Source organism: Aquila chrysaetos, chromosome 8 (genome assembly GCF_900496995.4).
Source record: "Aquila chrysaetos chrysaetos chromosome 8, bAquChr1.4, whole genome shotgun sequence".
Lineage (NCBI taxonomy): Eukaryota > Metazoa > Chordata > Aves > Accipitriformes > Accipitridae > Aquila > Aquila chrysaetos.
This window is the reverse complement of record NC_044011.1, coordinates 18,239,913-18,266,578: the sequence shown is the minus strand read 5'-3', so window position 1 is coordinate 18,266,578 and position 26,666 is coordinate 18,239,913. Positions and strand designations below refer to the sequence as shown.

General features: G+C 39.2%; 2 protein-coding genes across 9 annotated transcripts in view; one reads left to right on the top strand and one right to left on the bottom strand.

Moving 5' to 3' along the window:
• The first annotated feature begins 1,047 nt into the window (after window positions 1-1,047).
• Window positions 1,048-6,620, top strand: DYNLT1 (dynein light chain Tctex-type 1). The gene is made up of 5 exons (XM_030023529.2): window positions 1,048-1,200; window positions 4,223-4,264; window positions 5,482-5,605; window positions 5,825-5,902; window positions 6,199-6,620. Exons 1-5 carry the CDS (start codon window positions 1,174-1,176, stop codon window positions 6,267-6,269), a joined length of 342 nt encoding a protein of 113 aa, XP_029879389.1. The 5' UTR covers window positions 1,048-1,173; the 3' UTR covers window positions 6,270-6,620.
• Window positions 6,621-10,713: 4,093 nt separating this feature from the next.
• Window positions 10,714-26,666, bottom strand: part of TMEM181 (transmembrane protein 181) — a 35,502-nt gene continuing 19,549 nt past the window's right edge. For 6 of the 8 annotated variants that reach the window (XM_030023521.1, XM_030023528.1, XM_030023522.2 and 3 more), the window contains 13 exons: window positions 25,804-25,923; window positions 23,759-23,839; window positions 22,658-22,757; window positions 21,746-21,876; window positions 21,090-21,181; window positions 20,114-20,171; window positions 19,337-19,439; window positions 19,191-19,242; window positions 18,412-18,494; window positions 17,201-17,290; window positions 15,594-15,660; window positions 15,366-15,392; window positions 10,714-14,638 (listed from right to left, as the gene is read on the bottom strand). In XM_030023521.1, coding sequence (XP_029879381.1) covers window positions 14,560-14,638; window positions 15,366-15,392; window positions 15,594-15,660; window positions 17,201-17,290; window positions 18,412-18,494; window positions 19,191-19,242; window positions 19,337-19,439; window positions 20,114-20,171; window positions 21,090-21,181; window positions 21,746-21,876; window positions 22,658-22,757; window positions 23,759-23,839; window positions 25,804-25,923 — 1,083 coding nt within the window. In that variant the 3' untranslated portion in view covers window positions 10,714-14,559. The remainder of the gene's footprint in view (window positions 14,639-15,365; window positions 15,393-15,593; window positions 15,661-17,200; window positions 17,291-18,411; window positions 18,495-19,190; window positions 19,243-19,336; window positions 19,440-20,113; window positions 20,172-21,089; window positions 21,182-21,745; window positions 21,877-22,657; window positions 22,758-23,758; window positions 23,840-25,803; window positions 25,924-26,666) is intronic. The other 2 variants (XM_030023523.1, XM_030023524.2) reach the window with 1 other exon arrangement.

Genomic DNA, 26,666 nt, shown 5'->3' with positions numbered 1-26,666 from the left:
TGTCCTGCAAGCTATATGTCCGTTTACACGTCCCAGTACGGCATCTCCTTTTTTTAACAGCACCATATGACAAATTGAGGTAAATAGTACCTAATACACCCCCCTACACTCTTGTCTATGGAATGGCTACCGAGTGAGCTGGTCCTGCTCTGTCTGCATTTATAGAGCTGGTTATTCCTGCCTCAGTATAGGCCTTTGCACTTGCCCCCAGAAAGTTATTTTCTCTTTCCTTCAGACTATTTCTCCAGTTCATCCAGGCCACTCTGAACCTGAACAGCATCTTCTACTGTCTAGAGTAGCTCTCAGAGGTTGGTATCATCAGTAATTGAGGCAATCTGTAAACGCTACATGCACACACACACACAAAATCCATAAACTGTGAAAATTGTGCCCTTTGTCTAGATTCTGATTCTGGCTGCTAAAAATAACAGCATCCGATTATGCAGATGCTGTAAGAATGCACATATTCTTCATGTCTTTCCATGTTTTCTTCAGTTTCTGGGCATACATGACACACTCAGGTCTCCTTTCCAAGCTCTGTTTCCAGAAACAAGATGCCGATCCTCCTGCCCAGGGAGGGACCTCTGGGCTCCAGCTCTCTGCAGGCGCGCCCACTGAACACAAACGGCAAGCTATCTGTATGAAAAACACAACTGCTGCAAGCAGCCTTCTCCCTCTCAGCCCCTGGCTTTGGGGCGTTTGGCAACGCCATGGCGGCCTCACCACCCCGCCGAGGTCCCGGCCAGGCGCCTCCGCGCTGTCGCTATGGAAACGGCGCCATCTTGGAGGGCACTGGGCAGGCCGAGTCCCGTCGCGGCGGCCCTCGCCGCCGCAGCCCTCCCCGTTGCTACACATCCGAGACGCGGAGAACGCATTGCGCAGGCGTAAAGAAAGCGGCGGGAAGGGGGGGGGGGGGGGTGCAGGAGCGCGCAGGCGCACGGAACCGAAGCGGAGACGGGCGCGAGGCGCGCAGGCGTAGAGCGCCGACTGACGTCGGGGGTCGGGCCCTGCGGGCAGCACTGCGCAAGCGCCTCGGGCGCCGTGGCCCGGCGCGGGTGGGGAGGCGGAGGCGCAGGCGCACTGCGAGCAGCGGCCGGCGCGTGGGGCGCAGTGGTGAGGGGGCGGTGCCGGTGCCGGGGTGTCGGTTGCGGCGTGAGGGGCTCCACCGGGAAGATGGACGACTTCCAGTCGGGGGACGAGGTAACGGACCGGACCGGAGCGGGGCGGCGCGGGGGACAGGGGGAAGGCAGCTGCGGGGCTGCGCCCAGCTTCTCTTTTCAGGGCCGGCGTCTTGGGCGATACCTGTCCGCCCCGGACCTCCCCCCCCCTCGGTCTCCCGCGGGCGATCCCGGGGCCGTTGGCAGCCCCCCGACCCCCTGCCGCCCTCCCCCGGGGTGACGCCGGGGATCGGCCGTGTCTCCGAGCCGCGCGTCCTGGGCAACGGCTGGAGACAGGCCTAGCCTTTGTTCCTGCCGCCCGGGGCTGCTGCTCCCGCCCCCCGCCTCACCCCGGGGCGGCCGGAGCCGTCCCGGGAGCTCTCCGTCTCTCTGGCGGTGTGAGCAGCTCTGGTTACCGGCCGGGCCGGCGGGCCAGTCCCCTGTCTGCATTTGGGGTGTCCGCTGGGCTCCTCTTGCCTGGCGTCGACCCACGCCTGCTTCTCTCCCGAAAGCTGCCGCTGCACATCACTTGGAGAAAATGCTCGAGGGGTATCGTGGCTTCTGGCTTCAGTGGCAGGATGAAGCAGTGTGCTGTGGTAGAAGGTTTGCTGGTACCGTTTAGATCAGTGGAAGGCTCGAATAAGCTATTTTTATGTGGAAAGAAGGCTTCAAGCAGATGGTCTGCATGTTACGGGTGCACTAATGAGACATTACACCCCGTTAACAGAGATACAAAGTCGGATAGGTAAAGGGTCTTGGTCTTTATCGTGCTAAATGACTCCCCAGCAAGTGTTGCTCCTGCAGAGGGACGGTTTTTCTGAGCTGCGACAGTTTGCTGCATTGTTCTTAAACAGCTGTATGGTGACTTGGTTAGACAATAGCAAAGCAGTGTGAGGAGTGAAGGTGTGTCTGGCTTGTGCTATCCTTAAAGCCTTGTCCTGATTGCTGGGCCTGGCCTATGTTATACAGTTACAGGAAATAAAAAATAAATATATAATTAACATACTCGAACATCATTCTTATAGCTGTTTTCAAAAGCATCTTCAGAATTACTAAAAAATAATACTGCTTTGCTGTTTCTATTTGTTGCCTGGAAGCACCTGTTTTAAAAACGGTATTGGAAATATCGCATCTGTTTTCCTTGGGCCAGAGGGGTAGTACAGGGAAAACATAAAGCTCCTGAATTTTTTTTCCCTTTTTAATACAAAAAGGGTTTATATCATCCTATTAAAAGATGAACTAGTAGTGTTGCATTATTTGGCAGCTCAGTTATACCCCATAAACCACAAAGCTGGATATCAGAACTTTATGTTCTGTTTTGCATCTAAACCCATATACACTGTCATCCCAAAAAAGGAAGAAGGTCAAGAGTAACAGCAACTCCAGAACCAAATTCTCAAATCTATCTATGGCTCTTTCCCGCTCGTTTCAGTACAAATTAGGTATCTAAATACCTTTGAGAACGGGGGTTGAATTGAATTCAGTTTACTTTGGTGAACTGTTTGTGCTCATTCAAAGGCATTTCTGAGCAGAGATCTAGACTTTGTGAAGAAAAAACTGTATATGGTTTATCATTTTGCCTGACAGCATGCTCGATGTCTGCCACCATGTCTGGCATGCGTATTCTTAACTTATGCTCTGTGGGAAGGAGTATTTTGATAATTGTAGCTCTTATTTGGTTAAATACACTGGTGCACCTTAAAATGTAAGCACTGTAAAATTTAGTATCATGAAAACAAATGGGGGATATTAAAATTAAATCAAAGTCAAGAAGCTGAAAATAAAAGCCAGTTTGCCACAGCACATAAAAGCTTTTAAAAATGTTGAAGTGTGTGAGCAAGTTGGTGCCTCTGAATAGTTACGGCAAAGGCACTGCCTGTCTGTCTCCTGGGGTGTGCTGTTTCTTCTGTCATAGCGAACAGTCAGCTGCTCGCATGACTCTGAATGTCACATGTCATTGAAGCTGGCTAGACTGTTCACCTTCTGACCAAGGGTTTATGAATATAATGTTCAAATTCTCCTGAGCAGGTGTAACTACGTCCTGCTTGAACACCTGAATTATGTGGTTTTTCATGTTTGCCAGCTGGAGAAGCTGGCAGATCTCCCAGTGGAAACTCTTGATTAGGTTAACTTTTAAATCCTTATTCAGTCTTCTGAAATTAATTAGTTTGCTGCTGTGTGCATTTCTTTTGTCTGGTTCCTTTCTTCTGGTTTGTGAGGCGAGGCTGTGAGATACCAGTAGTAAAAATGCAGTGCCTGGCTTGCTGCCGTGCTGTGCGGGATCCCACCGGTTAGCATTCCCCAGCTGCTCAAATGGCTGGGGGGGGGGTGGCGGGATGCCCCTGCAGTGGTGGCAGCTTGTTTTAACCACCTTACATGGGAGACAGCAATAGCTGAGGGACTAAAACAGGAAAACATACTAACCATACAAGTAAATGAGTAGTAGTTTTAAGATTAGTAAAATATTGGGGCTTTCTCTGTCCCCGTTCCACATGCTTAATCTCTACTCCCCAGAGCCTGAGAGAAGGCTGAAGGTGGTGGGAAGTCCAGCCAGCTAGATTTCCCTTTTGGTTTCCAAGGGGCAGTTTTCTTCTTATCCCCAGCTGAGATTGTCATGACAGCTGTGAATTGATGTTTTGTCCACATGAATGCCTTGGAGGTGTTGGTTTCTTTTAACTGTAAGCAGTGTCTGCACACTGAAGTTATCTCTGCAACCCCACTGTTAATTGTGGACATTAATGCTTATTGTAAAATGAGAATATATATGTACAGAAGTGCTATATGTATTACTTCAAATTTTAACTTGAAAGCATTTAAAACTGACTCAAAAGGCCAGCCAATATTAGTTTATCTGCTAGTTTTCATTACTTTGCTAAGAATGTTAACTTGACTGGGTTTGGGGAGTCAGAGTACATATGAATAAATAAAGGAAGACTTGGTATCTTCTGCCTTGCAAGAAATCTAACAAACATAAATTAAGCTTCTAGTGCATGTTCTTAACAAAGCTTGAACTGTAAACAGAAGAAAGTGTCCACTGATTATTGAACATTCTACTTTTTTTGTAGACTTCCTTTGTTGTTGATGAAGTCAGTAGCATCATTAAAGAGGTAAACTAACATTTTCATTTTGTTGGTGTGGAAGTATAGTATGTTGTATGCTGTGTGCTAAAAGGCATTCAAGAAAATCTGATAACTGATATGTAATGGATTTCTAGACAGGTTGCTATCAAAGTGTAGATAATTGTTGATTTAACCAATGTGCATACTTTAAGTGGAAATGACACCTAGCTTTAGTTCTGATATGTATTACAAATCCAAAAGATAATTAAAATAATTTCATATGCTCCTCTTTGGTTGCAGTATATCCCTATCAGAATTTCTAGGGGGATGTTTTATGTTAAACCTTATAGAGATAGATTTTATGTTTCAGTAATATAGGGGGTTTTTTATAGGCTGTCTGCATATGCATGTTACTGTGTTCTTTTGAGATGCTTTTCCTCCAAAACGAGTTCTTGTTTGTTTGAAATGATTGCACTATTCTAGTTGCTAAGAAACATGAATTTCCTGTCTAGAAAATTTCCAAAGGGGTTTGGGTTCTGTGTCCAGAATTCCTCTTGTAAACAAGCCAAATCTTTTTCTTGTTGCCAAACAACTGTTTTGGTCAGAGTCTGTAAATTAAATACACATGCTCTAATACATGCTCCTGTCTCTTCTGAATCTGAAATAATTTTGTGGTTATGTTTTAAACAATTTCTGTGAGGAAAAAATGTATCAGTGAAAAACATGCAGCTTTAATGTACTTTTATTTGTATCTTAAAGCAGAAACTATCCTCATAAGTAAAATGGATTATTTGGCTGAAGGCTTCTGCTCTGTTAGTAATCACCAACTACATGGGTCTTTTGTTTTGATTTGGGGTTTTGTTTCCCAAAAATGATTCTGCTGAAAAATCTGATGATCATTTCCATAGAAGAATATGTGTGAATGAGCCATTGTTGTGTGCATTTTTTCAGTCTCTTCGGGACTGTTTAAATGCAAGACACTTTTCATAACTCTGGCTTCAGGACATTGGGATAGGAATTACAAATAATCGAAATACCACAAAATGAAGAGAGGATGGGATCTATGATAATTTCCCCTATGCCTAGCTCAAACTCTGACCTGCAAGTTTTCTAGTAGTTGAAAACACTTCCAACAATCTTATGGACAAGCAGTATTTAGGATTTTTTCTGTGGGTATGGGGTCTCATCTTTAGTGCTCCATGTTGGAATGGGTTCCTTGTAGATTGATAACAGTGCAGCTTATTTTACATGTTTGTCGCCAACAGGCCATAGAAAGTGCAATAGGTGGCAATGCCTACCAGCACAGCAAAGTGAACCAGTGGACAACAAGTGTGGTGGAACAAACGCTAAGCCAACTCACAAAGCTGGGGAAGCCTTTCAAGTATATTGGTGAGCTCAACTTTCTCTTTTCTGTTAAAGCTGGTACAGCCAAGGGCACTGATGGGTCGGGGGTGGGGGAAGATCTTGGCAAGAACCATGTCTGTAAACTACTCATAAGCATGTATGTATGCATATGTGTGTATGTATGTACTATGCTAAGCAAAAATGTAGCTAAATGTTAATTAACATTAGTGATAAATTAATAAAAGCTTCTCTACTGACTAACAGTGACCTGTGTGATTATGCAAAAGAATGGTGCTGGGCTACATACAGCAAGCTCTTGCTTCTGGGACAACTCCAGTGATGGTAAGGAACAGAACTGTTGGATTTTTCAGCTTGCAACTTTAATGCAAGTTCCCTTGAGACTAGGCAGCATACTTTTCTTTTTTGCCAAGTGCTATGGTTTTGGAGTAATAGCATACAGTTTGGTATTTTTTCCATTTGGCTGTGATGCTAACTCTGCTATATATGAAATGCTTAGCTGTTGTGAAAGCTTCATTCTTAAGATTCTTAATGTAAACGATTACAAACATGCATATAAGGACATGCATTTAAGCACTGTAACTTTCTTCTGTCTCTGAAACCCTTTTTTGTATTTGTAGGAACCTGCACTGTGAGATGGGAGAATAAGACTATGTACTGTATTGTCAGTGCCTTTGGACTTGCAATATAATTGCCTTGAAATCATTCATCCTTCTCTTTTCTACTCCAGCACTTGATTCCATCTCTACTCAAACTGTGAATACACTGAACAACTTCTGGTTTTAATGTACTTTTTAAGTAACTTTTTTCAAATGTAGAAATGTGAAAACATGCTGTTACATGTTTTATGTTTGTACTTAGTACCGTACCAGTGTTGCCATACTGTCTTAACACTTCAAGAACTTCTCTTCAAGGTGCTAATACTGAAATCTGCTGCAGTGTAAACACTTCCTCTAGATTTCTTTTTTAAGACCAATATAAATGAGACACCGACTTTCACACTTTGTACTCTTGGTTAGCATTAAATTATTCAAATTCATAACCACTGGTGTGACTCATTTAAACTTAACACTCTTGTTATTTAAAAAAAAAAAAAAGTTCCAATTATTTTAATTCTCTTCAACGTAGTTGAGGTACATACCAGAATACAAAGCACTTCCATAATTTTGCCAAAGTCACTACAAAATTGCAAGAAAATGAGATGATGTTTATCAGAAAGTAACTTGGCTGCATTTTTGGGACTTGTTTCATCTGCTTGTATGGTATTTAGGGCATGGAAATAACTATGGTCATTGAACAAAGACAGGTAAGAAGTTTTTCACATTATAGAAGTGCTCAGCAGGCTAAGCACAAGTAATCGTTCACTACTGCAGCCAATTACATGTGTTCAGTAGGTCTTCAACTTACCTGCTACCTTCTACATAGATTTTGCTGAAAGTGAGTGTGATGAGTTCTGATAGTTGGTGAAACGTGGTCCTTTCTGAAAGGGGGGAGAAACTGCCTCTAGGTGACATGACTAAATAACTTGTGAATAAGTCTCCTGCCTTCTAGAGTGAAGTTGCAGAGGAATAACAAGGAAAACAAGTTTTCAGCATAGGCTTGGGTAAGGTTTTCTTTGTCAGCTAATTAAAGAAGTGGGAGCATGCTATGAATTTCAGATTACCTCTGTGAACTGCTATGCTGCTTCTGTACGCAGTAGCTCACTGCTGTTGAAGTTGAAAGAATTACTTACAAAGCACGTACAGGAGAGTACCCGGGCTAGAGTCAGTCTGAGTGGCCTGCATTTGCTTATATTTAGGAAGCCCTGTCAAATGTCTTCAGAATCCGGCTGTCAACTAAAGCTGTTTACAATGAGATGACTGCTGATACAACAGTATGTTTCCATGATCTGGAAAGACGTAATACTGAAAAATCAAATGACAGTAGAGGATTTGGTTTTTTGTAGTGCTAGGTGCAGAGGCATGCTCTCTGTGATAACTCTACTCAGTGTATCCAAACAGACTGTAGAAAACCCTGTGCTAGGCAGGGCTTCAACCCTCTTCCTTCCTATCCATTTCTGCTGTCAGTAGGGCAAAAAAGTTGTCTTTATCTGCAGGTTTGGGCTTGGTACTTTTGAGACTCTTAATATACCTGTAAGGCTTATATATTACTGCTAGCATACCAGTTTCAAAACATCTCTGTAAACGCACCTCCTTCATGACTAGCCACTTCTTTATTCTAGGATATGTCCTAGTGAGTGCTACAGGGCTATACTGAGGAGTATACGCCTTCTATTTCTGTAGCAGAGAGAGTTTTAGCATGGGTTTGACTAGAAACAGAATGCTGAGTATTCAGTGTCAGAAATGATACAACACCTGTAAAAAGAAAATATTATTAAGATAGATTGAATAAAATGCCTGAACTAGTGTCATATCCCAGTTTCTCAGGACAATGACTTAGGTTTGCCGATTCCCAGGTCAGGATTAAGGTGAAACGACACCAGGGATCCTTTAACTCACAAAACTCAATTTTTATTTGCTCACAACAAGAACTGGCATGCTCACCACCAAAACTGGTATGCTTACAACAAAAATTGGCATGAAACTATGTCAGTAAACGATGTAGTATGTGCTAACCATGCATCAACAAACATATACTACAGGCCTTGCTTATATGGGAATTAGTTCAGGGAAGACAATAAGGAGAGCCCTCCTGCTGGGTCTGGAGGTTCTGAGCAGACCCCCTTGCTTTCTAGACTCCTTCTCAGAGAGGAGCCCGGGGGGGGCTGGATCTGCTCCTGGTCCCAGACTTGGTCAGCGGTTTACGTCTAAAGGGATGAGGTGTGGGGGTTATGGAAAAGGAAAGAGGGAGCAAGAGAGAGAAAACCGAAAAGAGAAGGATGTCACCGGTCCTGGCTCCAGCGTTGCTCCCGCCGGCCGAGGGGTCCGGTTCCAGTGGGCTTGCATACCCGGGCCTTCAGTTTGTGTCCTTTTATCATCCTTGCCCCTCCTTTGGGTGGGCACTCAAACTCATTAGGCTAATTAGGTGTCACGAGCGGTTTGTGAGCCTTTGGGCTTGGGGGGTCGTTTGGGGAGTAACTTCCCCTTCCCTGCACGGTGAGCTGTCCTGCTCAGCGTATCAGAACAGGGAGCTGCGCACCCTCTGGCACGGCCTCCCCCTCCCGTGGCTGATGTCTGTGCTGATGGGCTGCTTCTCGCCTGGGGTTCCCTGCTAGGCAGGGTTCCTTGTGATGTGGAGTTCGTTGTTAAGCAGAACTTGCCCCACCACAATGTTTGAGGCATTGACTCTTCCAGTCTCTCACAAGTAGTCATCAGGGTGAGAGAGAAACCTGTCATGAAGAGAATATATCTTTGATCTCTGAATCGCTAAGGAAATTTTAAATCTGGATGGTTGGATAATTTATCTCCTTTCCATTAGCATGCCATAATGATGCTGGTGGTGTAGTACTTAGCTATTTATTTACATTTAAAAGAAATAGTTTTGTGCACTTTGAATCAGTATTTACTTCTAGAAACACTTAGCTTTTTGGTCAAGACATTCAAACATTCCTTGTCCTTTGTTCATGTTAATAATAGCAAATCCCTTGATTTTTTTTTTTTTTGCCGTTTGTTCGTTCATGCATATGTTGAACTGCAGAAAAAAAGTTTGAGCCACTTGTCAGTGTAAAAGCTGTATGGGAGGAAAAAAACCCTGTTGTATTAAAACAGGAGTTGTGCTACAGAAAGGTACAGTTTTATAGATAATTTTACATGTGAGCAATAATGAATGCTTCCAGTGTAACTGTTTTAGAACTACAGAAAGGGGTTTAGGGGTTGTGGATTTTTGAGTGTTGTTCCCTCCACTCCCATGAATTAAGATAGAGCTTTTCTGTAAAATGCTATAGCCATTGTATATTACAGTCTTGATGTTGTACAGCTACTGATTTTTAAATTTTAATTATCTTCAAATACCGTAGTTTTAATCACCTTTTTCAAAGACTGCTGGCCAGCTCATCTCAGTGCCAAAGTAAAGCATTAGGGTGAGGAGCTTGCAGAGTCTTTGCTCTAGGTAATTAATTGGCTGTAAAAAAAAATTAGCACAAACTGCGGGCTGGAGTATTCAGGAAGGTAATTATAAGGTCAGTCTCTGTTTCCTATCTCTAGCTTACTCCCATGGCTTTTCATATGACTACAGCTATAAAAATCAGAGGCATGTCAGCCCTGATCTGGAGGAAGGGGGAAGTGTGTGGGGGGGGTGTCATCATTTACTGTAACTGCCACAAATGAGTATGACCTGTCTTCCACCATTAACTATTTTAACTAAAACCTAAAGGAAATGGCTTCAGAATTAACTGATGCTGGTAAACTAGCACTACCTTCTCTGACATTAAAGCAGAAGTAAGTTTCATATCCCTTTGTGCAGAGATGTTTACAGCCATTTTATTCAGCACATAATGAGATTTCAGTCTCTTCTCAAGTTTATATGAGGAATGGCATCACCCCAAATAGAGGGCGACACACTGATCAGTTTTGCAGTCTACCAGCTATGAGCAGACTCTTGGAAGATACAGAGCTATAAGAACGAGACGAATGACATCAGCATCTTCACCATCTCTAAACCTTTTTTTTACTACTGGCCAGTGGGTTGAAGGTGGGGCAGCCCTTCCTGGGTGTGCTGAGAGGATGCACCACTGCAGGGTAAGTAGAAGAACTTAAAGTCCTGCTGGCAGAAGCATCTGACAGCAGCTCAGATGAAGCGCGCATGTTTGGCAGAAAGGCAGCTGGCACTAACATTCACTGGGGGAAGTTTTACTGCCAGTGTGACCACAGCAGGCTTTGCAAAGCCACTGTTAAACCATCTGAGAATGCCAGTTCCCCTTGTAAACTGGCTAGCATATTTCTTAGGAAAATTAGCAACCTGTCCTTCCACCTTCAAGCCCAGGCAGAGTAATCAAAAAAAACAACCAAAAAAACACCAACCCAAAACATAATTCCCTGGTTAATCTGTGCTGACAGAGCCTCCTGGATCCCATCCTTATGCAATTAACCAAGTTTAAATATGCATGACAAAATACATGGAAACTGAAAATACATGCAAGTTATGAAAATGGTACAGTTAGCCATTCACTAGAAGGAAAATAAAACCAAGATACAATATAAAGATATAAAACTTTATTATGAACATATTTAACAATGATTATGCACATGAAGTCTTCCAGGACACTCAATACCCAACTTTTGCTTGAAGTAAATTACTAGTTTTTCCTTCATATTCCGTATTAGCATGAAGTTTTCTGACATAAAAATGGATAATTGCTGTCATTAACACAACTAGATACATAGAATATTTACCACATGTCCTCATGCACACTTTCTCAAAGCATTTAATTACAGCTTCTCATTAAACAGAGCATTTATCTTACACATTTTTGTACCATTTTGGTACACAATTTTTCCGTATTTTCATTTTACATATTTACAAACTTCTTAAAAAAGTTTTACAGTAATGCAGAGGTTATTACTGGCATAAGCAAAAGGAAATGGGGGAAAAATTAGGTGACTATGGATACAAAGTTGTCTTTTGGCTCAGAGAAAAACAACAGATCAAAGCCTTTCCTAGCTGGAACCATGCTCCCATTTTCCCCAGTATTAGTGCCATGGGTCTGTTACACTAGCTGTTCCTTACTGGTGTTAAGCCTTACGCTTCCTCTTCTTTGCCAGTCCTAGGAAAGTTTCCAACCAATTCCAATACCAACTGTATCTTTAAAGCAAATACTACAGAAAATGGTTGCCATGAATGGCTCACGCTCAATGATTATTGATTTCTTAAAAGTCCCTCTTGATCATTGTGTACCTGGAAGTCTTGCAGTTATTTAATAGATGGCATCTCCTTTAGAGCAGGAACACTGTATGCTGTGGGGCCTTTTTGTATAGTTTTCTCATTTTATACAGTCCCACTAGTGATGGAAATACTTAATTACTTTGGCAGTAATGAAAGGAAAGCCAGGCTAGTTTCTTATCCAGGTATCTTCTGTTTCACCCTTGGGTTACAATACTTTACTCAGAGGTAAATTTATGCCACCTACTTCCAAGCTGTTTACAATCCATATTGTAATATTCCTCAGCTACTGTCTCTGCTTTCCAATTGTGGAAATAAGAGGAGTGAAACAGATTTCTTGCTAGCAAACCCATTTCTTCATCTGCTTCACTGCTTTTGCCTTTTTACTGTATATTGAATTTGATGCCACAGTGCTTCAACCAAGCTTACCATTACACTCTAGCACTTCCAAAATACAAAACTATTTTGCATGGCAAACATTGCTTAAATATAATCTCTAAAAATTAACAAGGAAACTATTTTCTCACTATTTTCATAGCGAGATACTTAAAGTACACATTTCCTGTTCTCAGCTTTCCTATTTCCACTTCGAATGTAGTGATGTAGAAAAGTTAATGCAAACAAAACGGCAAGTGAAATAGGCTGAGAACAGCTTAGGAAAAAATCATCATCTCAAAGTTAGATTAAAAATATTTTCTTTAGTTAATGAAATCCCAAAGCATGACACTATATTTCAGGATTAATCGTAACAACCAGTTTAGACTGTGATAAGAAACATAAGTATACTTTGCACATTGGTCAAATCAAACATTTTATCTCTTCAGAACAATTTAGAACAGAATTAAACAATATCGGAGCCAAAAAGATCTGAATATATAAGGATCATGTAAATATCAATTTTTAAAGACCTAATTCCTGTACCCACTATTACTCCAATGGAAGTGTAAAGGATTTGGGGTATGCAAAGGATGCCTAGTTGGTTCCCCAGTCTGACTCTGCAAATTCAAACAGCTGTAAGCCTCAAAAGAGTCATCTGGGGAACAGTAAAAATGAGAATGGGCTCTCTACTTTAGGATACAAAGATCATCTCCCATGCTTGTTAAAAAAAAAGTCTAAAAGGAAGTGCTGAAGGTACACCTTGCTACAGCTCACTGGAAAAAACCACCACCAGTAACTTGAAATACTTCTTTAATGTTTTCCTGTATGTTCTTCTAAACTGATGCCAATTCATTAAGAAATTAAAGGGAAAAACCTTCCCCTCCTCCCCAGCAGTTTCCGTGCTTTAGCCATACAATAGTGCTTTGGCTTCTAACAAATAAATGATCCCTGGTACAGAAAGTTTTAAATTTCAAATACCCTCAAAAAATTCACAGCTGTGCATCATTTCAGAAAGTTTTCTCTCTCACACACACAGAGTATCTTACCACACTTGTCTTTAGCAGAGCACAGATTTAATCTGAACTATTCTATGATAGCAAGGATGCAACCACATGAAGCAGTTCCTTTGGTCCTCTCTAAGCAAACTGCTATCCTGTGAAGTCTCCCCTTCATGATCTCAAACAGCTACCAGGAGGTTATTGCAATGGGAATGGTCTAGAACAGTTGTTGCATCAAAGCAGAACAAACCTACTTTTTGCCCAATATGATTCAGCAAGTCTAGCAGGACTTCATTTCACTCTTCTGCTTAAACTACTTCAATGATGAGCACAGTTCCCTAGTGTAAGCCAGCACCATCTTCTGTGTAATACATTAACAGTGCTTTTGAGAGTCTTCTACAGCAGCAGGGCAGAGAAATTTTACAAGAGTAAATCACAGGTATGAATCCATGAAAAAAAAGATACTTTCAGACAGGTCAAATACCTCAAAACAAAAGTAGTTAGAAACAAAGAGCATCCACTTAAATAAAGAACTGAACAATGGTGTAGGAGAAAGCCAACTTTTAAATAGAGAAGCAGCAGCATTGTACTAGGAATACTTAATTCCCATATAACTGTTCCAGCATAGACTGGAATACAGATAATCACAAAATATGCTAGTAAAAGTTCTGATCAGTACAGGTGGTGACTGCGGTATGACAAAGAAGTTGAACTATGCACAGAACATGCTCAAAAGCTAACTCTCATGACAGTTCAATACATGAGCAACCACGATTGGTCCTAGGAAATAGATGAACTATCTATTAATACAACTTAAGGAAAAATTCTGATGTAGAAAAAGCCTCTAAAAATGAAATGTCTGGAAATTTGAAATTGTAATTCTCTATGAAACTTTCATACAGTATTCTCTGTATGTGTAACAATCTCCTCCAGCGTACAAAAAACACAGAAAAAACTACTGGCTTCCTTCTGAGATTTGTTGCTGCCTAAATATTTCCATTTGAAAGGGCTGTTTGAAAAAAACAAAACAAAAACCAAGACAAACACTTCTGTTGCAGCAGTAAAGCATGTTATGAAACATATATTATACAATATAATTTTGCACCACTGAGGCTATTTTGGCTCACTAGAACTTGACTATTTGCATGTATCTCACACTTACAAATCTCGAAAACTCATTTTAATGAATTTAAAAAGATGGTCTTAAGTCTATATCGCTTCTTCGAAGGAAGAATGGAAAGCTTGTGTTTTCTTCCATTAAAAAAAAAAAAAGAAGAGAAAGCCCTAAAACACTTCATTCCCTGCCTCCAGCTCAAAAGACTAAGGTAGGAAATTGAAAGGGAAATGAGGCACTTCGTACAGCAGTGGACAATATACGAAGGAGCTAACACAAATGCAACAGATGAATGACAGTATGCTGTACATGATCCTTAAAAAAAAACAACCCCAAAACCAAGCAGCCAGGAAGCAATTTTAAAATCAGTATATAATCAGTGACACTTTTATATGGAAATAGATTTAAAGATTTTAGTCCACAGGCATCCTGCTATCAAGCATTTTGTAAGACGTGTAAAAAGTTTGGTTTCTTAAGTTTTCACCACACCCTTTTCAAGCATTCTTTTTTTTTCAGTTTTAACTTTGTAAACACAAACAGAAGCAGGATGTCGTTCCTGGGAGTCGGTGTCCAGATGACAGCAGACTGTAAGGAAGCCAAGGAAGTTGTCCATCTAGGAAAACTTCAAAACTGGTTTAATTCCAGCTGAACAAGTCTGTCTACATCAAAATCAATCAATCACTGTCCGATTCCTCTTTATACTTGGCTCTAATAGCTTGGCCATTCTGAAGTGGCATTTCTTCATAGTCACTCCTGTGAAACAGGTCTTGTTAAAACTTCTGAACGTGATGTTCAGATAGAAAGCCCAACATAAACAGGAAAGTTCTAAACTACACTGAGGCATCAAATTGTTATTTGGGTAAGAAGCTGGTATCTGTTTTCCTTCCTTGTTGGGGATATGGACAACATATATGACTTCTCTCCAGAGGATGATGCATAATAAAAGTTATTCCAGTAACTACAAGCCACTTTTCACAAGGATTCGTATTGAGTATAGAAGCAAGCTGGTACTACCACTACTCATCTAACTAAACAAAGGCAAGCTATCTCAGACAATGCATGCAGCTAGTTTAGCACAAACTTCTTCAAGTGACTGCAGTATTAACCCCATCCTCACTGTTCCAGCCACTTCAGTGTCTTTCGTAAGAGGTGAAAACATCAAGGGCAGATCATGAGTTCGTTCAATGTCTAGCACAGACACACCTGAACAGGATGGCTCTTAAGTGCTACTACAATTCTCATATTACACAAACTCACACAAGTCCAGTAAGTTTTGCTAGATTTGATCATTCTTATTTCAGTAAGTGATGGGCACTTAAGAAGAGCCATTCTCCTTCCCTGAAGCATTTACATATGAGCTGCCTCTTTGCTAACTCCACCTGACTCCTGCAATCCTGCCCAGTTTTAAAGGAAGTCATTTCCTTTCACAGCTCTTGCTGCCTTCATTCCATGACCTACCAGCATCCTAATACTTTCTTACCTGTTTGTATCAGTGCCATGGCAATCCCTTTTAGAAACCAAAAAAAGAAGAAATAACATGCATTCGCACTGCATTTCTGTTTAGAGAATAAGGCTATGTTTCTGTTCTTTAGGCAGAATACTTTCACTAACAACCTACAAATCCTTCACTTATTTTATGAATATGGAAAAGAACACTACAAAAATAACACAACAGAAGTAACTCTCCATAGGTATTTTATAATCTTACCCATAAATCACATCATCATCTGAATCATTCAGCATAGAAAAAGCAGGATTGTCTTTCAACTGTGATTCTGGAAAATACAAATAAGGGTTAATTTAGCCTGTTATAGAAATGTGACTGTACTTCTAACTCAACACTGTAGCAACAGACTCTACAACTTCCAAGGCAGTCACGACTACAAACTAAAAAAACTATATCCAAACAGGAATTCTCTCCTTTAAATTTTTCACCCTTCAGCCACAACATCATGGTATTCTTAAGAGTTAAGGAGATGATATAAATATGTCATCTTATTTTTAGATAGATATTGTCCGTGTTGTTTAAGTGGGTTTCCTCCCTTGTGCAGTTTCCTATGTCATATTATTTCAACCTGCACATAAGAGTCATTAAGTCAGACCTCATTATTCTTAATTATTATTAAAAAGTACATATGTATTTAAAAAGCATAGACTTCTTTAACTTCTTGGTCATTTCTAAGCTACAAATATAGTAGACCGAAGTTGTAATCCCTTGTATGCAAGTCAATGATTAGCCAGTTATTTTTCATCCTTGTAATAGATGAAGGAAGGACTTGGACCTTTATCGTGAGGTGAAAGGAAACACATACTTTCCATTGGCTATTTATGACAATTCCCTCTACCTTGTTTTAAGGCCTTAATTTCTTGCACAATCTGTGCTGCTTAGCTGCAGTTCATAAACTGGTGCAAGTAAAATTAAATCCAGCTATTTGCCATAAACATTGCCTGGCAGCCTTTTACTTTCTGCCTTCTAGAAACTAATACTTCTTGCAACCCAACAGCAAGTTTTTAACTTTATCCTCACCCAGCCATTTCTCCTTCTTAATGGAAAAATAGCATTTTTCTGTAACAGTTCCATCCATCTCAACTCTAAAAAAGTTTAGAGAAAGGAGCAGCTCCACTATTTAGTGCCTTCCCCGTGCATACCTCTCAGCATGCACAATGTGATTGGACAGGGTGCTAGGTTATCTCATCTAGGCTCCTTTTCCCATGAAAGGTTGGACCAGCTGATCTTTCCAGGTCCCTTTCAACCTGGGCTGTTCTGTGGTTCTGTATTTTGAACTCCATGCTTAAAGCAGAGAATGCACTCGGTACAAATATTTATTTTACAGATCTTTATCTGTTAGAGAGGGATAATGCTTTATAATCATCACGTGAATCAGATTACATCTTTTATGTAGGAACGCAAAACCAGAAGTGCCACCGATTCAATCCTTTTATCTCCCTTTACATGGGCCCTGTGCAGCCCTCTCCCCATAGCAAGTTCCCCCAAATTCCTCCCATGCTAGCAATCGGCTTCACTCCTACTTTTCCAACAGCATGTTACCTATTTCAGAGTCCAGTTTGCCAGCATGCCAACATATTAACCTTTGTTAGAACAAAGGACAAATGAAGTATTGTTGCTCCTTAAGGATTGTCTGTGAGTCAGTGCAAACATTAGTGCATCGTATGCAAACATCATATTAACTATAAGCTTGATCTAAGTGTGTAAGAATTCAGGTCTAGTTAATCAGTTGTATACATTTTATGTGTTCCTTCACATATCCAATACTAATTTGCTCAGGAGCAGTGCAGGTAATTGCTTACACTTACCATATAGTGCATTCTTTGAGGGGGAATACACGAAGGCTAACGTGTAGAGATAAAAGTTCAATAAACCATAAAATGATAAGAATTCTGCTGGTGGTAAGTGTCAAGGATATTGCTCAATATAGCTCCATACATATTAACTTTGGAAACAAGACCCAAACCATACATAAGCTGTTTCAATGGAAAGAATGTCTACCTTACTAAAGTTTGAGAGCATGAATGGCTAAACAAAACAGCATGTTTTAAATTCAGTGACAACTAATGTACTCAAGCTATTTCAAGGTAAAGCTCCCACTGAAGACAAAGCTTTAACACAAGTAACATTTGCTGAGATAAGGTCTATTCTTGAGTGGTGGAGTACATGGTAAATTGAATAGTTCTGCCTTCAATGCTAAAAGAAAGCTGAGTAAGGTGGGTGTTCAGGTGGGGTTTTTTTGTCTTGCTTTGTGTATTTTTAAAAAAAGTTCCTCCTTGGCACAGCAATTGAGAAGGAAGGAGAAAGGACTATCTGTAGACAGACCTCTGAAGATGACTTTGTGTCATCATTTTGGGAAAATACTAAAGGCTTTACATATTGTTTTCTACTAGCTCCCAACACATATCTAAGCTTATCAGTAACCGGAGCAGTTGCAGTCACACAGACACTTTCAGAAAGTAGAATGAACTAGGATCTCATGGTTCAGGTCCAGAAATAGTTTGTAATCCCGTTGTCAACAGAAGTCAGAAATAGTCTCTCTCAAGTCACTTAAATTCTCTGCTATGACCTTTTCCACATGTAGACTTGGACGAATACACAAGCTTATTTTCAGTGACTTCTAAACCATTAATTTCTCAGATATTTTGGTACACCCCATGCCAACTGGTAGGTATACAGCAAACTGAATTCATGCAGCAAATACAGCCAAATTTGTCACAATAACTTGTTAAAATTACTTGAATGCATGCATATCTAGGCTTTCATTCCTTTTGAAGAGTACCAAATGCAGTTGTGATTTATGTGATGTAAACATATTAGACTGAAACTGTCTCAGCTCATAATCTTTACAAAGAGCCATTACAAAATGCTGACATGAAACCTCGATCAAAATGGACTGAACTTCAAAAGCCCACCTAGAAGTCAAAGGTCTCAGTCCTTTGGTACATCATTTTAAAATACCTTCTGCATGAAAACAGATTAACATTCCTACTTGAGCAGTATCACAACACAAGGATATAATTCTGATAATGAGTTGACAGCTCAGCAACAAAGTTGTCTTGTAGAACTTGTGCTCCAAAGCGTAGGTAGAGTATAACAATGCTGTGGGAAAAAGTTAAAGCATATAGGTGTATTGTGCCTTTAAACCACAAAATTGAAATGCTAGCTTGATAGAAGAGTATATGAGAAAATAATTACGTTAACATGCTGACCATTTATTTTAAGACACATTTGCTTTCATAGTTCTAAATTAAGAATGACTCTTTTGTGATTAAAGTCAGCAGTCAACTGAGTAAAGCAGAGCCCCCCCCCCCCCCCCCCCCCCCCCCCCCCCCCCCCCCCCCCGGCCATGGTCTATTTCCCTCAGATTTCATCTGCTACGGACAATCCAAGAGTCAACAGTAATTTGAAATAACTTCTTGGAGTGGGGGAGACAGATATTAACAATAAACTAAGAAACTAATTCTAAACTTCTGCTTTGACTAAGTGAAGCTTACAAAGCTCCAAAGGAGGTGAACAGTGCACTGCAGGCCACTCAGCAGTACAGAAAACATCTCTGCTAAATGAACCTCTAAATCTTGCAGTGTATTTTTTGCTGTGGTAATGGATATAATATAAATTTAGCTCTAAAAGCCCCAAGAAGGGTTAAAAAATTAAGAAATGCTTGCCATAACAATCATATCAAAAGACATTCCTCAGTTACATTGACAATTTTATTATCAACTAAATGTATTCAAAGCCCTGAAAAAAAGGTTATAAAAGTTACAGTACTGAGAAATGTACTTTGAAAAGCCTTACCTAATGACAAGCACTACAAAGGTTAATGCAGTCAAGAATTTTAACCTGAGATCTGAAAAAGATTGAGAAAAGTTATTAGCGAATTTACACCTACATCTAGGAAAAGCAAGCCTGTTTGGGGAAGAATCAAAAGAAATATTCCTTACCAACATAAGGCATGTTACGAAGTTCTGAGCATGCCCTCACTATCAGGAACAAAAGGTAGAGAATGTATGTGGTTGCCACCACAAGGAAGAAGATTTTCATTCCCTATAAGAAGAATTTTTATTATTTAACGAGATTTGGTCTGTTCCTTCTTCCCTCAACAGAAGTCATTATTTCCCAAAGCGCAACATAGAATGGTCCATTTATTCAGGGAAAGTAGGCTCATGTAATGAAGTACAAAACAAGGATGGGTATACACCAAGGTAGGTTTGGGGGAATGTAAAGAAAGGATGTTTAACAGAAGTCATCGTTTTGTTCACTGAGTTCACAGTGAGCTGAATCTCAATGATTTTCAAAAAACACAGCTCCTGAGAACAATACAAGGACCCATATAAATCAGATCTTCCTTTACAACAACAAAGTCTGAAATTTACTAGGACAGAGGATCTTGGCAGGAGTAAAGATGTACAAAACTGACTTAATAAGAGGCTTAAAAATTTTTCTTTCAATCCCAACAGTCACAAGTCTGTGACTAAACTTGTGGTGTTGAGTCTCCAGATCTGCAAGACAATTTACTCTTCTTACTGGGATGGAGCTCAATATGGCCTATGCATGATCTAAAGCAAAAGTAAAAGTACCTCGTCAGAATAAGACCATCTGACCCGCATTTGCTATTTTCTAAATTGTGTTATAGATTTTAATAGAAGAACAAACCCCACCTCCTTGTATTGCCTAACTCCACCTGACAATTTAATAGAAAGAAAACATTTCTGACTTACCTGGAAATTACCTGTGTCAACCCTGTATTGATATGTAGGATCATGTACTTCATTAACACTAGAAAAGATTCAAAATGAAAAAGTGGTACTTACACCATTACAAAAGACAAGGTCAAAAAGCCATACTGACCAAAAAGCCCACTAACAAAGAAAAGGTTTAAAGTTACTATACAGGGTTTATAACTAAAGGTTTTGGCTGTATGAACTGATGCAACGCCATTGATTCCAATGGAGTCATGACAATTTACAGTACATAACATCCTCCTTCTTCCCAAACCCAATTTTGAAGGAATATGGAGGATTTCAGTTGTGAGCAGGTCTAATCTCCCCACTTGTTTTTTAGAAAATGTGTAAACTCCTACAAGTCTTCAGGATTTCGTGTTTAAATTTTGTCCCTGTGATAAGAATTATACTTAAGAAATAACTGTGGTATAAGCCCTTCCCTCATAGCAATTCTGCTGATAGCACATAAGCACGAGCATTTCCTGCAACTGCACTGCTTTCAACAATGTACAACAGCATGAAGATAGTTAGAAGGCATCTTCCTTCTGAGAAATAAAATAAGAGGCAAACACTTGAGACTAAAACGGTTTAGAAACTACAAACGTACCAAAACTGAGAAAGTTTTCTGGGTGGAAAAAAAGAAACACTGAACTAAGCAAAAGAACTGAGTTTTGAGGAGAGATAGCATAGCTTGACCGAGCATTGTCAATATCAATTATGCAGGTTTAACAGTTGAGAAAGTTTGGTTAAACTGTCTAATAGTTAACTACAGAGAAACTTGTTGCTTCAAATACTAAAAGCTAATTGGGACATAGTGCTAGAGGGAGTATTGTAGGGAGCCGTAACACCTAACAACTTCATTCCTATATCACAATCAGAGTATTAAGAAATAGATACCATTAATTATAAACAATCTTGTCATTCTTGAATACTCTCAGCTCGTTACTTTTGCACTAAATTTTAAATTACTTACGTTTGCCATATTCCCAATGTAACAGAGGCCAGCCACAATAGTCCAACAATAAAGAATTTGGGCAGATAGAAAGTTAAGCACTTCCTTTCCCCCTGTTGAGGAAACAATAGTGTCTTGAAGGAGTAAGGCCATGTTTGAGATTCTTGACAGAATAAAATAAATACCATCTTTGTTTTGTTTAACATGAACTAGATTAAGAGACTTGCCTCCTGTATTTTTAACCTGCACAGGTGATTACAGAAGACATAAAATTGTTTCATCATTTGTGTTAATAAGATGCAGTAGATGTGGAGCATCCTATTTGTAAGGTCCCACATATTTCACTGATATTGCAAATATAGGAATATGCTCCAGAATTCATATTTATCTTATGCGGTATTGTAAAGTGGTTTAAAGACAATCAACCACCATATGCAACAACAAAACCCTTCAAACAAGAACAAAGCAGAACGGCATCATAATTCTGAAGACTGTCTTGCAATAGTTTAGACTGTCCCATCTATCTCTAGGCATGGTAGCCTCAAGACAATGTACTTCACCACAAATCATTTTAACTCCAAAGCTTCATGTGTCACATTGTACTTTAAGAATAAAATAAATGTTGAAAAAACAAGTAGTGTCTTCTCAGTAAGTAGTAGATAATGTTGCACCCTTACCTGTACTCTTATACCATGGTAGACACAAAGCCAGAACAGCAACAATGCACACAGAAACAGTGACTGGAATAGATCATCCAGCATTCCAGGAAACCAGCTGTTCACCAGAAAAGAAAGGGGGAAAAATGGATCTGTAACAAAATAAGAAAAAAAAGTTAAACAGAGGGGAAAAAGCACAGTCTTTTCCATTATGGAAAGTAAAGCAGAATGTATCTTCAGAGGAACAAAACCCCCTAGATTTTTCAAATTACACCAGTAAACAAAATTGAAGTTTGCTGTATCTTAAAGTAATTTACAAAGAAAATGGTGCCTCCAGCAGCAATCCTCTGTGCTGTAGAAATAATTTGAACTGGTTGCCAACATTTCTAGAAGATTTCAGGTTTTATCAGACTTTCTACTAAACCGCTGTTCTTGGTGATGACCTAAAAAATTATCATAGAATGACTGAAAGGTAAATATTCTTCTGGTACTGCTAAAAAGTGCTAGAATTTGATGTGGTTTACCGGCCTAAAAATAGCCTCCATTTTTAACTAAAGTGCAAGTATCTGAAAAATGAAGAAGTAAGACTTAGCAGACAAACACAGAAATTGCATTTACATGTCACTATATGAAAGCTTCAGTATGGTTGCAGCCGCCTATTCCAATCAGCTTTAAACAAATAAAGCTGATATTCACGTGACTGCAAAGAATGAAATCCACCTACTCATTATGCCCTTGAATTTGATACACTTAAGAAGGGTAGGGTTTTTTTTAATTAGTTTTCTGAAGTCTTATAAACAGCTGCTTATAAGTTCAAGGCCAAATTCCATTTTGCCTTCTCTCTCTCATGCACTCTCTTGTTCTTTTTTTTTCCTTTCTTTTTTTTGTTTTTTAAAAAAAGGAGCTCTTCTAAAAATTCCAGGATACAAGTACCATTGTAAAGTAGCAGGAGGGGAAGGAGGATGGACATCCATTTCTGTTCAATACCCCAGTCTCTCATGGAGAATTTCCGCAGGGAATGTGCAAACAGACACTATAAAACAACAACAACAAAAATTTGTAAGCAAGGAATAGAGCCTTATTGGTTTACCAGAGTAAAGAGATAACACAGCACATTGCGAAGGCTACTTCACGAGGTCTTTGCCACTGAGAACATTGTAAAACAGGAGCCACATCTCGTAGCTTCTACTTCTGCTTCAAGCTTGTTGACCTACCCCAATGCAAATTACTTAATCTCTCAAGCAAACTGAGAAAGAAACCAGCTAGTACTACACAAATCAACAATGGACGAAAAAATGTTGCCTAATTACTGGTCACACACTAACAACAACTTCCACCTAAACTAGCTTTTTAAAAAAACAGATTCCATATCACATTCGGTTACCTGCTGAGTGACATCATCTATGTGAGAAAAATGCTATGGAAATGTTCAGTGCTTTAGTGTCCTTACTCTGAAAATTCTGCATTTTAGATTTTATGTTGGGTTTTTTTTTTTTCCAAACACTTCTTTTCCAGGGGCCAAACCAGGTTGGAGGGGAGAGATAATCTAAATCATAGCATAATTTAGGTTGTAAGGGACGTCTGGAGGTCATCTGGCCCATCCTCATACTCAAGGCAGCGATGACTTTAAAGTTAGATCAAGCTCATATTCAACTGAGTTTTTTTCATTTTCAGAGACTGAGAGCTCACGCTCTGGGCATCCTATTCCAATGTCTGAGCCTACCTGCACTGCAAAAAAAATATTTTTTCTAGCATCTAATCACAATTTCCTTTGTTTAAGCAAAATTCTTTCTGTTCAATTCAAAATCAGAGTTTAGAAAAACAAGTTTTCCCATTTATCCTATTTTCTTAATGTCCCTTCAATACCACTTGTAAAAACATAAAAGCAACAACTATTTTAGAAACATTTTTTACACCCATTCAGTGATATCTCAACTCTGCTGCCTGGGGTTAAGTTACTAAACACAGCAATACAGAGCAGTGTTATCAGCTGCCTACATAATATACTCCAGAAAAACTGCAAAAAAATCTTACCGTGACGACAAAAGTAAGAACTACAAAGACAAATCGGAACCATATTTCCACTTGTGAAAAAGTTGGATTGTAGGTCTTCCACTACAAGAAAACAGAAGAAAAAATAGCCCAGTGGACAATGTTTTGACAGGGTACATACAACATCAATAATTAGCACTTTCTGCAGATACTGAAAAGTTCTCTGGCTTTTCAAAATTTAAAGGTATAACCAAATTCCACCATGTCACCATCGAGAGACAAAGATAAATTCATACCCATAGGACTATCTGATGAAAAGATAACCAAAGCAGCCTAATATCCTTGTTTCTTTTTTAGCCTGCCACTTTGTAACACACTCAGTGTGCTGTCATATGTTAAAGCACTTCTCAGGACAAAAAGGATATTCTTTATTGATTTCAATTGCACTTTCATTCAAAGTGTGAATGCCAATAATTGAGTAAATCCAGTATGTTCTTCTTTATTGCCAAGGTCAGATGCACAAATTGATTATGAAGGGTTGATAAGGTACAGACATGCTTCCTGTCATGGGTTTGTTTTCTTAAAGCTTATTCTCTTGTTTTAGAAGTGGGGAAAAAAAAAATATCAAGTAAGGGAAGAATAAATGAGATAACCAGAAATAAAGAACTTTTTTCATGGGTTAAGAAGGAAAAGCTCCTTCTTCTCCTTTAATTATTAGAAGGGCACAAATATTAACTATAACGTGTCAGTTTGCATAAACTCGGCTCTACTGACAATTTCTCTCGTACGTGGCATGCTTCTCTTTTGAAGCCACTTTTGAAATGTAAACTTCCAGGTACAACATGTGCTCTGCCCATCTGAACAAGAAGCTTTCCCTTTCAATGTATTAAATCTATCAACCTCTGCCTTGTCTTTTTAAACCACAAACGTAGAATGAAAATTATATATAGAGAATCCCGTTATACAAAAGGCAATCTATGATTTCAACTGAGATCACCATAAACCATTGTAATAATGAAATAAATTGACAATTCTAATTGCTGCAGGAAAGCTGGGCTTTGAGTTTGGGTTTTTTGGTTTCGCGCACAAGTCTGCCTTGAAGGCAGCCTGCAAAGCAAGATGATAAACCATACAACTATAATTGATCCAACACTTTGTCCTGTTTGAAATCTGGAACTAAGCAAAGGGTTTGTGAGTTTGGTTTTTTTTTTTCTTTTACAGCTTATTTTTAATAATGTGCTTTATGCACTAGAATATTACAAATATTAATATTCAGGAAGTTCATTTAGTGTACAAAATAAAACTTTGCTTTACAGTAAGATTTTTGCTTGCTACCTGCTCTGACATACCAAGTGTTGCATACGTGTAGAATATAGCATAGTAACCTGTATTATAAATTTGGTTTAGTTCCATTTTCTCCCAATGCAAATGTTTCTAAATTTCTTTCTGGAGCCAATCAGCACACACTGATGATGTAACTGTTTTATAAGCCATCTTTAGCATTATGAACGGAGCTAGTTATTTCACTAGGGATTATTTTAGTGAATTATTTTATTAGCCTGCTTATTTTAGCTGAATAAACATTTTTTTCTTCCTCATAAGCACAATAAAAAAAAAAATTCTTCATTTTTCTTTGAGTTTGATAAATCTTTCTAGCTCAGGGTTTTGTAAAGTCTGGAAAAATCTTGCTAATTCAGACACACCTACTGGAAAGGTTGAAAAAGATACCATGCTTTAGAGAGGCAACATATCTATAAGCAAATGCAGAAAACTGGATGTTCTAGTCTAGCTTGCCTACTGTTAAAAATATCTCCCAGGAATTAGACTAAATTTATCTGTTCCACAAAACAGCATTAGCAGTTCTGAAAGAAAAATCTTTCCTTATAGACTTAAAAAAATTGGTGTAGACTCTTATTAACAGCGAATGCTATAATAGTTCTGACATTAGTAGTGACAGAAAAATTAATTATGATGCATCTCTATGTTTATCTTCAAAAATGAGATAACTTTTATTACAGTTAAAGCAGACTTCTACAGCATTAGTAATTAAAGAGATTTCTTTTGCTAGTATAAAACTTTATACTTACTGTGAAAGTAATATTCTGAATGGTGTACGTTAACTTATTTAGATCTTCAAAGCTAACAAATATGTTGTACTGAGTGTAGTTCAGGTAGCCAAGGTGAGCAACAATGATTTCACTGCATTTCTGTGAACACATACAGTGAAGAATAGTATGTAAAAGCCTTCAATTTATTCCAGAATACACACTGTTAGTATAGGTTGGAGAATTTGTTTCTAGATGGTCAGATATTGATGATATTTTTTATATGCCTTACCAATCTTGATCAGTTATAATAAGACTCAAACAAGACCTGCAGATAAATAATTTCTTGAAAGATACCAGGCAAAGTAGAAGAAACTGATAAAGTCAGTCAGCAGAATCAAAGGTTGAACCAATAAACAAGGCTAGCTTTTCACTTAAGCTGGTGAAAGCAACTGCTTGCAGCACCAGGAAGGATCTGAATAACTCTATCAGTCAAGCTCTAGGTCATCAGATTGTCAGATGGGGCTATCTTGTACTAACTCACTTCTAAAAGTTAACAGGAAGAAAGAGAAAACCCAAGCACATCGCTCTCTTGGCTGTGTGTAGTTAAATCTAATGGCACACTGTTCATTAATTTCTGAAGATTTCATATATATGTTGTGTGTGTATATATATGTAAAAAGAAAACATTTGATTTACCCTATATCCTTATCACAAAAAACTTCAGCTATGCCTTTCCTAAAGGACTTGCATCTGGAGAAGCTGTTTTGGATGTCTCTAAGCTTAAAAATTTAGAATTTTTCTCTCCTCTGGAGCCCTATATCTAATCTTCTACTACAATATCCCTTTCTTCAGTACTGCTAAATCTGTTCAGGTAACTAAGCAGGACACACTGCTTTGCTGGC

What these genes read in the sequence shown, in the direction of transcription:
- DYNLT1 (XM_030023529.2), top strand. Translation starts at nt 1,174, where the DNA reads ATGGACGACTTCCAGTCGGGGGACGAG. An exon ending in ACTTCCAGTCGGGGGACGAG is followed by an intron (nt 1,201 to 4,222) that starts GTAACGGACCGG and finishes CTTTTTTTGTAG; the next exon opens with ACTTCCTTTGTTGTTGATGA. An exon ending in GAAGCCTTTCAAGTATATTG is followed by an intron (nt 5,606 to 5,824) that starts GTGAGCTCAACT and finishes ACTGACTAACAG; the next exon opens with TGACCTGTGTGATTATGCAA.